The sequence below is a fragment of the Amia ocellicauda genome, chromosome 11, assembly GCF_036373705.1.
Source record: "Amia ocellicauda isolate fAmiCal2 chromosome 11, fAmiCal2.hap1, whole genome shotgun sequence".
NCBI classification, from domain to species: Eukaryota; Metazoa; Chordata; class Actinopteri; order Amiiformes; family Amiidae; genus Amia; species Amia ocellicauda.
Window position 1 is genome coordinate 27,817,413 of NC_089860.1, and position 12,937 is coordinate 27,830,349.

At 39.9% G+C, this 12,937-nt stretch overlaps 1 protein-coding gene across 1 annotated transcript in view; it reads right to left on the reverse strand.

The window, feature by feature from the left end:
* csmd2 (CUB and Sushi multiple domains 2) overlaps nucleotides 1–12,937 on the reverse strand; it is a 289,324-nt gene that overhangs the window by 252,336 nt on the left and 24,051 nt on the right. The window contains exon 2 of the mRNA XM_066717247.1: nucleotides 8,365–8,581. Coding sequence (XP_066573344.1) covers nucleotides 8,365–8,581 — 217 coding nt within the window. The remainder of the gene's footprint in view (nucleotides 1–8,364; nucleotides 8,582–12,937) is intronic.

The window sequence follows — 12,937 nt, forward strand, 5'->3', positions numbered from 1 at the left end:
TTTAAACCTCTCTGTTATTGTGGTTCTGGGGGGGATGGGGGTGGAGGGGATAAAAAAACTATATTTTTTATGGTTGTGCCGATACTGCAAACTGCTTTCCATTGAAAACCGCATAAAACATATGAATACAGGAATAAATAAATCAGAAAGGGGTTTTGAGGGAAAAGAGATGATGTATCGTTGACCTCCAGTCAACCATCAGTCTATGGATTTCCTCTCCCCATCCTTTGCAATATTTTATAAAACCCATTGTGTAATTATCTTAAGTAATGGGAATAGAGATTCACTGCCCTGGAGAGAGGGGTCTTCTGTAGCCTAGTTCTGCTCTGGGGAGACGGAGACAGCTGGCTCTACCTTGCCCCACTACGACACAGCGGTTAATTATGCTCCCAGGATGAAGTGTAGGTACCACAGCAATCAATAACGTCAAAGTGAACGTGTTGGCCCTTGAGTTAAATTACTACAGAGGGATAGGGCTCCCTTCTCTCTGGTTGACTTTTCACTGCCTGATTAAAAATAATAATAATACACAAACACATACACCCTGCTTGTAGCACTTTTTCATTTACAACATTTATGCAAAAACTACCTCTGAATTAAGCCAGTATTATGCTGTAGTTTAAATTACTTTAGTGAGTCAGTAAAGTATTACAATCAAGGAAGGCAGGAAAGGGGGTGTGAGGCGTGTTTCCTTTATATATCATGTGTTGTAAATCTTCCATCTCACAGGTCACGACAAAGACAAACTACTTAGCCATTTCCTTTTGGTTTCTTCAAGAAGGAGCTGAATAACATGGTGGTGGCATTGATTTAGCTTCTTATAGCCAAATAAACAAGATGGGTTTCTCATTTGTAGTCATTCAAATCATTCAGACAAAACAAATCAAATAAAACAAACTGGTAAATGCAGTTCTTATGGAAGTCAGCAGTGAGGATACAACCTTTACAGTTGATGTGCACTTCTTGAATCATGTGTAACTGTCCCTGCACTTGTTTACATTATGTTTTATGCACAGCACATGCAATAATAATAATCTGCCCAGCAGGATATTCCCACAATGAGCCAAATCCAGACGTAGCGAAGCAGATTTTAAATGTTACTATCAGTGAGTATGAATTACCATCTCTAAGTAAGCAAGTGAATGGCAGAGCAAGCATCCTTACATCTTGTAGTGCCACTGTTTAGTGCACGTCATAACTAATGTAAGACACAGCTTTGAAAAAAATACATCCAAAGACATTACAAAGGGGGGCGGAGGACAGAATAATTTCTAGGACTTATAAATTAATAATTTCCTTCTACTGTTATTCAAGGCTATGAAGCCCATATCCAAACGGGGACATTCTCACAACAGGTTGGCCGTCTCCATCAATTTTTAAACGTAGATTTGTGTCGTAAAGGAAATCGCAGCTAGATGAAGGTCTTTATTTTGCCAGGGTTAATGAAGGCTCCATGTTCACTGCACACCCACAGCATTAATCATTCAGAAACCTGCCCACTCTGCAGTGCAGTGGTGAGAAAGAAACAAACAAACAAACAAATAGAAAGAATGAATGAAAGAAAAGATCACATTTCTATTTAATTTAACTGCATTGACAGAGGCAAACCGAAGTCCAATTTAAAAGTGCTTTCAAAGTGTACAGGAGTAAAAGAGAAAACTTAGATTAAAATAATAACTGAATGAGTATGTCATGTTTATTTGTAAATATGATTAACTGATTTAAATTGGTTATACTCAGCTGTGTGATAATATTGTATATAAAGAGGAATTAATTGTGTCATGCTTTCAAAACAGATCATGTGCCTTACCATGCCTTTTGTGGTGCATATTTCAATCAATTATTTCAATTGCATGACCTTGTTTTCAGGGAAATGTTCAGAGGAATCCCAGGATCAAATTAAACAATGAAATCTGTCAGTCCTTCTCCGCTTTTCTGTCGGACAGTATCATCCCACCTTCCACCTTTCTCCTGCATCAAAAAAATAAATTAACTTGCCGCCCAAGCGTTTTGGACAAGCTCCATTTTTATTTAAACGGATGACAGAGGCAGATATAATTGAATGAAACTGTTGGTGTCCCTCGGATGCCTAATAGAAGCTCTCCGCAGGGTGGGTAGTGAAGATGTGCCATATATCTCTGGAGCTCTGTACCAGGTTAAACAAATAAATAAGTGCAATTAAAGAGAGTGCCTTCAAAGTCCCAACGGCCGTTCATCTTCAACTCCCATTACAAATACCAGAGCAGAAACAGTGCTAAGTACCACCTAATAAAATAGAATTATTCTCATACTTCACAGCTCTGCCCAATTCTTAGGGATGTGACACTGCTAAGATACAAGGGGAGTCAAACCGCCCTCTGTGGTTTGGACATAGTAGTGCCTGTGTGCGCATCTAAATCTTGAAGCCACTAGTGGAAGCCAAACTCTTTAACCCCTCCAATATATTAGACTACTAAAATTCCCCATAGATCCTCCACCATTCAATTTAATGCCCTAGCTTTAATGTGGTACTGGTTTAAGACTCACTAGTTACATTAAAAGAAATGGGGGGTGAAGCAGGAACACACACAAACATCTCAAAAAGCCAGATGGCCTCTAGAGAGTACTTAAAAAGTGCCCAAGAGACATTTGCGAGAAATTGATTGGACCTCTTCCCCATCTGACAGCTGACACTTGTCATTTTCTCTTTTTAATGGCCTGTCATTCCGAATGCCCCCGTCATTTTGATTGTCCCATTATCGCCGTTTCATCCACTTACCACAAAGCACTTAAAAATAAAAATAAAAACCTTTAAAGTGACATGAATGGGGACTTGACCCGAGCCTTCTTTACCACCTTAGCCCATGCAACCTGTCAAACATAGAGCCCGGGATGAGGTGAAGTACTTTCAATACAACAGGCAGAAACACTGAAGTAGCTCCATTACTTAATGTGAGGGTATTGTTGCCAAATTTTTACCATGCTTCTAAAGAATATAATAATAACTCCCTGCCACTGAAATATAATATAATGTATATTTATAGGCTGCCCATTACAATGAGTATATTTTCAAGGATTAGCAAGGAATATGAAATGTGCAACAGTAATCAAGTGGTGAAGTGACATAATTCCCCTGGGTTCCCAAGATTGCATAAATCCCCCATGTCTGAAGGCCCTGCTTTTAGACTTTGCAGGTTTATCTTTTGTCTGGGATGCACAGAACTGATGCCCAGAGCTTTGCCTGGGACAGCAGATTGAATCCTGGCTGCAACACGTTGGCTACAACAGCCATCCCTTCAAACAAAACATCAAAGCATACAGTAAGAATCAATTGCCTCCGATACGTTTAAAAGTCCCATTCATGATCTTCCAGATTGATGCTGAAAAAAAAAAAAGAGCAGCAAAACAAATCATTACTGAACCTCACAAACTGAACACTGAAGCACAATACGAGCCAGTCAAGCACTTCCCAGATAAACACCTTATGTGGTAGACTTTCAGTAAGCCAGTGTGGTTGTGTTGGCAGCTTTCTATTTGTAAAGTGTGAAATGCAGGAAGGCGCTCACAGTCGTCAGCTGAATATTCACAATTTTGGCCCGCTTCCTTCGACTCAACAGTGAATTTGTATTCCCTGCCTTTCCCCAACCTGAGGATTAAACCGTAGTAATCCTCCTCCTCCTACTCCATCTCGCGTCAATGTGGAAAGTTTCTGTGTTATTACTCTCATACAAGCCCAATCATACAGGAATAATCGGAGACTTACAGACGCAGATAAGAAGATAATTAGAAAGCCCTGGGTTGGAAAGAGCTACACAGCATTTTTTTTTTCCTGCACAGCACTGAGTGCAATTTACCGAAAACAAATTCCTGCCATTGTGCCTTATTTACTGGAGATTAGCCAGAGATAAGGGATCAGTCCACAATGGAGTCTACTTGTTCCGTCATCTTGTTGTTGCCTTTCATTCTCCCTCCAGACAGTTTAGCACATTAAGAGGACGGAGATAGGAGCGCATTCTGTAAGCTTTCTTAGTCGAACGGCTTCAATGGCATTATCGTGCACAAGGAGGAGCAGGTATTAAAGAACACCAGAGTCTTTGTGCTTGTCTCTTTTTTTAGGGAATTGGGAGGGAGAGACTAACACTGTGCTCCCACTTTGACATCTTAACCTCCATTAAACGGAATCTCGAAAGGTACGACTGCTCAGCTTCCCCTTTTAAGATATGTAGGTTTCAACACACCCAAACAAAGTACTTTCTCCAGTGTCACTTCGCTGACGCCCACTTACACTGAATAACAACATATTACCAGACACACACCTGCCTCTGTTGGCAATACATTGTAGCTCCATGTGCCATGAGGAAGCTGAATTTCTAGGGCATCATCACTTTCAGTAGGAGTGATAGTCAGGACAACAGTGGTGGTCCCATCAGCGTTGTGAAGGCCTGTACATCCTTCAAACATGATAACACACAGTGTCACAAAGGTGGGAACAGTTGTAGGGGAGTAGCATTACTATTAATAATAATAATAATAATAATAATAATAATAATAATAATAATAATAATAATAATAATTACTGCACTTCAGTGTCTTGTACTCAACCCAAAGAGCATCTCTGCAATGAAATGGACGAGACTGAAGAGACACTAGAAAGTGCTGGGAGCTGGACAGCAATGCTCTATGCTTGTGTCTGAGCTTCGTTCACAATGAGGTGAAAGTGTTGCAGAATAGTAAAAAAAAAAAGAATGGACTTCTATTATCTATTACCTCTGCCACTTAAATTTGTCTTGAATTAAAATAAATAAATACCCGCATGCATACTTTTACTCCTGCTGTTAAACATGGGGTCCAAGCGAAAGCCGTTACATCATAGCATAAATATCCGCAATGTCCCAGAAATAATCTTGTTAACTGTATGACATTTGAGGGCTTATTTAAATATTAATAAGTAATGACAGAGACTAATTTATGGAGGGCACTGGAAAGGTTTAAGAGGCGATTATCAGCATGGAAATGACATTTTAAGGCAAACCATGCATGAATTCACATAATACAGATTAACTGTATAATGCATAATAGGTAAAACAATTATATGATGTGGTCATTACCTATTATTGTTTGGAAAGGCAAATGCATAATTTGTCATTACATTAAATTAGCGGTGCCTCGCAAACAATAAAATGGAATCTAGAACTCAAAAGAGCCTCTTAACATGATAATTGCTTTCAACAAAGTAACACTAATAACAGCACTACCAACATAGTACAACATCTGTCGGTTATTATTATTTATTTATTCTTTATTATCATTTTTATTATTAAATAGATGTAGTACTATGTTGGGAAATGATGTGTCTTAACGCATTTAGCTGAGATGCAAAGCATTCGATTTTCCACAGGCAAAGTCGGGTGCAAACTCAATTCACTGACAAATTAGCATTTTGATTAATCGTTCCCTCTGCACGGTATCCCATAATACCGCTCCTAATACAGAACAGAGCGCTAGCCCTCCACAACTGATCCCCCGTCCTCTCCGGTGTCTACTGCACAGACGGGTCCCTTAAGCAGACTCCGCTGCCTGGCTGTTTTGAGCACTGATAAATGGCAAACGCACACTGGTCCTTGGGTGCAGCGATCATATGATTAATGGGCCACAGTCAGGGGAGAATCACTGCGGGAGAAAACGGCTCGCTGCCACAGTGTGGAGAACAGCCTGCAGCGGCGGCCACAAGGGGGGCTCCTCTCAGCACCGCAACACTAACTGTTAGTGAAACAGATCCCTGCAACCCACCCAGGAGCTCAAAGTCGACACAAACCAAGCAAACCCGCACCAGGGCAGTGTTGTGTGTGCAGGGCTACTCCCACTGAGGTCCTTGTCATGCTGGGCTCGCCCAAAAGATTGCTTGTTAGCCTGTCATGGGCTTGTGGTCACCTTGAAACTAAAACATTATACACCGTGTCTCAAGAGATAGGGGGCTGATGTCAGTGAAAGCAGAAGGTCGATGTCAAGGTAGAACTTCGTCGCTCTGCAGATTGCACCACAGAATGCACAATTTCCATCAAAGGTGACCATGAACAGTTGGACCTCTTCATAAAATATTAGTATTTTGTTTCTACATGATCCTAAGAACGTGAAGCACCAAAAAAGCGAGAAAGGGGGTCAGCTTCAGTTCAATCGGAATCTGAATACCACGATATCCAGGTGGAAATTCAAGGATTAATCCGCTTTTCTCTCTAAAGGGTATATAAATAAATGAGCGTGTAAGTAAATAAAACATGTGTGTTGTCTCCCATGCCATACCGGTACCATTATGCATTTCTGTGCCTGTCAGTCTATTCTCCCATCTTGTCTAGACCTCAACAACAGCACATCAGGAGGTGTTCTTGACAGGCACAACAAAAACACATCTTGGCAGAAATAAATAATAAATAAACAAATAAATAAATAAATAAATGAAGCAAACATTTTCCAGCCTGTTGATTGTCACTTATTCACCTGGCCCTCAATTGGGGGAAGCAAAAATATATAAAATAAAGCATCCTAGCATAAATATGCTGAGCTCTGGCTTCTCAGCTTGCATATTCCGAGATAGTCATCTTTATTTTGTAAGCGTGTGAGACTCCCACCTTTTAAAGAAAAATATATACATCTCTACAATAAACGCCTATGCTGATGAGAGGTCTTATAAAGCAATTTAATTCTATATCTGTCACATTTTACATCCATAAACGTCACTAAAGATGTAATAGTGCACAACAGCAGAATCGGAAACTTGCAGATCTGGCCTTTCAATTAAACCTCCTTCCGTGTTCATGAATTTTCACAGAGCAGAAAAAAAACTAAAAAAAAAAAACTTTTATCTGACCATTTAGCCAAATCGTCTGCTTATGCATCACTATCTCAGTTAATCTCTTCCTAAATGAGCTTAATGAATCGTTTAGTTTCTGTCTGTCTGTGAAGTCTGTGTAGGGGGGGGTGGGAGATAAAGAAAGATTTAAAAAACAGGTGGGAAAGAAAGGAATTGACCCAGTTGTGTCAGTACAGAGCACATTCGCTGCATGTAAAAAAGGGGATCCGACTGGTATTTTGCATCGGGTTAGATTTCAAAAGAAAGTAATGGTACGCAGTGAATCAGTTTGATTTATAGTACAAAAAGAAAATAAAGGTCTGCATAACAAGGACTTTTCTTGAAACTTGTATCTCTTGCATGCAAAATCATATATTTCCAAAAAAAACCTATAATCAAAGAAGGCATAACAAAATGACGCACTTGATGTCAAATCGTTCTGATTAAAAACGGCTACTGAAGAAGTCATGATGTAATACCAACCTTCCTGTGATGCCTATAAATAGCGAGGATAATACATAAGGCAATCTGAAGTCAGCCCCTTATGACTGGCTTTGTACCTTATTTTCATGCTCTAAATGGAAGGCCAGTGCCAGCTCCTCAGTAAAAACAGGAGAAATGCTCTACAAGAACATGCGTTTGCTTTTCAGGACCAAAAATATATTTCAGAACTACTCTTCAGTATGTATACAAAATCCGGTATGTTTTAGAAACACCAGCCTACTCCCTTAGCAACATCGGGTACAAAATAAACTAGCAAACTGATTCAATACTAAATCAATACTTTGTTTTCTTTGATAACAGTTTTTCTAGTTTCACATTAAAAATGGCGTAAGGGGGTGTGTTTTTTGCAGCGATACAGGTGTCCACACTATTTCTGATCTGAACCAATTGTTTTCTCAACAGGAACACAAAGAACAATTATTTTTGCTTCATTTCTCCTTTTTGGTCATCCTTTCTAACCCCCCCACAGTGATTATATCGCGGTTTGTTAATGGCATTTGAAATCTCAGCATCTCCTGCTGTAAGCCAACAAAGAGAAGTAAGAATAAATTGGAGAGAGCAGTTGTGACTCGTGACAGAGCTAGCTGTGCTTCTTCATCACTGAAAAATGGGAACTGATGGTTTAGAAAGAAAGCAACTTCAAATGCTTTTAAAATATAATCTTTGGTGGTGTGTGCAAAATGCTCACTGCACCTTATAATCTCCCATATGCCCGTAACTTCCTCAGCATGAAAACATCCCCATGGACTTCCACCCCCCTGCTTTGTCATTAGTGTATAAAAGACAGTTTACTATAGAGAAAAGATGTCATGAGTCTAAAAATAAGTCTACTCTGCAAAAGCCAAAGAACACGAGCTATATTTGTGTAAACTCGACGCAGTTACATTTGATCACAGTAATTTGAAAATTGAGAAACAGGTATTGAAAACTGCTAAATTACTAGTCTAGAAAAACAAGCAATCTGCCGTCTGCCAGGGTTATTGAAAGCAAAGCCATTTGGTGATAAAAAGGAGAACTAGAGGAAAGCATGCTACCTTGTTCTTAAGTTGTTCGGCTGGGGCTGTCCATCATACACCGAGAGGATGTCAAAGTCCTCTTCCAAGGCAAACGACTGGAACACCAGCTGTATTCTGTTGTGGTCCTGTGTGATGAGAATCCACGTGCAGTTGGCATAATTGGGGTAACCATAGGGGAAGCCGGGACTTTCTATCGTCCCATTGGGACCGTGTAATGTATGACTGCAGTTCTGAGCTGAAAAAAGAAGGAAAAAAAAGATATTAAGTGTCATATAAAACATTTTGCATACTAGGCCTACTTATTGCATCACACTCTGTCTTGTGTTATGAAGCACATACCCCCCCCCCACCCCATGTCTGTAACATACCAGATGTTGGCCTACACATTAGGCGGTTTACAGAACAACGTCATTAAGATAAATTACCAAGTTCACGAAGAAAAATTAGAACACTGGCTTCCATTTTGTTTTGTTTAATTATTATTATTTTCAAATCCAGAAACTGACACCTTTGCCGCACTTACACCCACATGCGTTCGTGTATTCAGCTGGGGCTGCCGCAATCCGAAGAGTACCCAAAGTGCTCCTTCCGCTCTCGGAGGAAGGGTCTCAGAATACTTCTCATTACTTATGCCTTTATTGCACTCCACATTTGTAATCATTCTGGGAGCTTCGGCCTCAAGTACAAAAAGAAAATGGAAATATCCAACTTTAATAATTAATGTATGTAATTTAAATAACCCCAAGCTAAATGTAGCAGGCTTAAAATACTGGAGGTACTTCAGAACATTAATTGAACTCCTCTTTTGCATACTTGTCAGAGGCCACTCATAAAATATTGTATTCAATCTAAAATTTTAATAACATTGCACAGCACAATCCATCAGGAGCTGCCAAATTACTTATCTGGCTTGATTTCCAGTACCACTCTCATTTATTGTCCAGATATTCTGATTTTATTTTATTTGTGTGGTAATAATGGGCTTCACATTTGTGGAATATAGCAATGAGTGACTGACTCGCCTCTAATCGATGTCTCAACTGATCTGCCTAGCTTATTAAATCTGAATGTTTTTAATCACAACTTTGCACCTCATTTGTATTTCTTCTGCATTATTAAACTTGTGCATGCTAGGCAGGATAAACAGAAGAAAGCAGCTGTGGAGTAAGAGGTTGGAAAGGGCCTTGGATTTCATCGGAAGAAGGAAGATGCTTTTCAAAACAGAGACACACAACACAGCATGCCACCGGTTTGGTTGAATGGGTGTAATGTAGGTGGAGACCCCAGAATCCAACAGATTGTCACAGTAATATTTCCAAACCAAACCACACAAGCCAAACAACAGCACACCTGAAGAACTTTAAAACTCTTGAGGAATGAGAGATCTGAAGTCGTCTCGGTACTTTATTGGTTGCCTGCGACCTGTTGCCTAAATGTGTGTCTGTACAACACTCCCATGCAATTCAGCACAGTGATAGCAGATGCTACACCTGGCTGTTCCTTTACATGAACAGGGGGACGACATTCAAGAGCACAACCGCAGTTTACGAAGATGGAAGGGGTTCATTTGTTTGTCATCAGAAATACAGTATTGTAGCGCTGCTAGATTGCCAAGGGTCTCTGAGACTTAATGTGCTAGTCTGCTTACGGCTTCTGTAGATCCGCTTTATTCGTATTACTAGCCAATTGATTAGTAATTTGTATACTATCTGTAGAGGATTTATTTGAAGATCTTTTGGCTCTAGCTGTACAAGTGCTATTATAATGAGTAAGTAAGTAATTTCATGCTTTTTGTACATGGCATAATGAATTAAAATCTAATATCCTTAAGTACACAATAGAAGCAAATTGCTCATGTTAACCGTGAACCCCCTCTCGCAATTCACAAGTTTCAAGATTTCTGTTCTGCTCAGACTTAGCAAGTTTGCCCAGGATTTTATGTATCTTCGAAACAGGCGTTTAAATCCTTATGAGATGATGCAAGCTCCTAAAAAAAGGCAATTGTCAATAATTCACATAAGGGATTTCAGACAGCACTGCTATTGGACCGATTCGGAGTTCATCCCTCTTCTACACATGCCACCCTCATCTGGTGGACAGCGGGAAAAGTGAACCGTAAGATGGTGCTTTTTATTCCGACACAGAATATTGGCGTAGGACAGGGAGCCTTGGGATGCATGGCATGCGATGAAAATGCAATTTCTAGTGTATTCCCTATTCAGACCGCACAGACAATCTTCAGAAATGGGTACTGGAGTACTGGAGTGTGGCCGCAACAAGGCATGAGATTAATTGAACAATGAGTGCCCCACCTAATTTTAGGGCTTAATGCATTTTTTTTTTTTATTCCCCCAATGTCTTTACGGATCTCTATAATTTAATAGGCTGGAGAAATTCAGCAGATCTGAATTACCAGCAGCACCAAAGCTGGTTTCTATGCTTCGTGTGAAGTGGCGGGGGTTGGGGGGAGTGGGATGGTGTCTAAACACAGGTTCTTTAACTGCTCCCCTTCTGAGATCTGTACAAAGAGATGGATCAGGCTGTGAACCAAATGGATGGATGGATATGACCATTTATTTGAAAAATATATTTTAGATCGAAATGAAATACCTATTCTGCAATAACTGCTTTCAACTAGAAAAGTGTTCTTCCGTATTAAATATGAACTTTAACATTAAAGAATTGCTGAATAATTGGGGTTAAAAGGAAAACATCATGTTCCACAACTGTAATTTAAATCAACCCCACTTGAATCCCACAGAGCACAGAAAACCTCTCAGCTAGGTTTTTGTTTGATCTAGTGGAAAGGAGGTGCAAAGGTCTGTAACGAGAGAATCTTTGATATGGAATCGGAAAGGCTCAGATTGCCAAGTTGGCCAGCAGTGCAAAAGGTGAGCGCTGTGGGATCAGTGTCAACATTGTCTGGTATGGTCCAACCCTAGGCTGTCCACAATATGCCATGTAGAGAACAGAGGTTAATTACAGTTTGTGGTGCACAGCCACTGTCTGAGTGTCCGAGCTTGTCATAAGATTGCTAAATAGACGATTCATCTCTAGCAAAAGCCACTACTGAGGATAATGCTGCAGTTTGTAACTATTTTTCATTTTAATATTCTACATTTGTTCTTTTTGTCGTTTTCCCCTGAACAAAACACAGTCCTGATTGATGGATATTCATTCCAAATCCCTGTAATACACGAGGCAGTTTGTCACTGCGGTTTCAGCTTTGTGTGATCATGCATGTAAAACGAAGCAAATAACGCACATAGCTGACATTTCACATGTTCAAATATATGTGGATGAAACTTAAAATGCATTAGTAACCAAGTCAGATGGCCAATAATCTGCCAGTGCTGTAATATTGGCTTTTTGACTGTACTATACTGGATGCAATACAATTACAGACTTATTTCTTTATTTTTAGTGCTGAAAAAGCATTGAAAAGGGCATCTTTTCCATAGAAGCATAAACAGTATTACCTTGGATGAAACCTTAATTGCAAGACGTTTGCTATAAAGAGCACATTTAGGACCAGCCAAGCATGCTAACGTTGCAGTCACTGTTACTCCGCTGCACGGTATGTAATTACAGTTTAAATCTGACGTTTTTAAGACAATGCTCTAAAACCAGTTAATTAAGTCTGCCATTTTGTGACCACTTCTTCGAACCATGAAGTAGCATGTGGCAATCCATTATTTACTGAAAGGGTACAATGGAAAGAGCGGGTTCTTCACCCATGAGACGCAGTGCTCGAGATCCATTGTTTTCTTCTATATTTCCTGCACATGACACAAGCCTCTCACTGAACTCCTACCCCACCTCATTTCCTGCTTGGCTTCCTCCCCAATTCTTTTGATCCTAGGTCATTTACGCCTAAAGAAAAAACTCTGGGTTCAAGTGACACAGATTAAAACAACTGCACCCCAATCATTCCCAGGATTTTTTCCCAAGGCACACCAATCTGTAGGTGTGAGGCCATCTAGATTACACTGCATTCTGGAGTGATTTTGAGTCATTTTCTTTTCTATTCCTGCTTTTCTCCTGCTACTAGTTTTTGCTCCCAGGTTTGTTAACTGCAAGAAAAGCCAGTTTAGTCTCCCTCACTACAGTCTGCCCGATCTTTCTCTCAGTTGTTCAGAAAGGTCGTTGGGGTTTTCCCAGGAAAGACAGAATTATGCAGCAGACACAGCAGTGGCACCGCTGAGAAGCACTGCAATAGTGTAAGTCTTGGATTAATTGCAGTTGTTTTAAATTTGGGAGACTTTCAGTCCCCTTCTTAATACAATAATTAGGAGTGGCCCCTGTGTATCCATACAAAGTCAGCTGCTGACATTTTCTTTTTGACAAAACAAAGTCACTGTGGGTTTCTCGGGCAGCTGTCAATTTCATTGTGTGCTTCTGTGATGCATGTTTCTGCCAGGAAATATAAAATTAAATTTTCCAATTAAAATGTTCACCTTAAAACTCTTACTTCCATTACTTTCTTCAGTGAATAATGGCTTCATTTTATTTCCCCCTCTTTCTTATATAGATAAATTCTACTTATAGGACACATAACTCACAATCCCAGGCATATGGCTAGACATGTGAT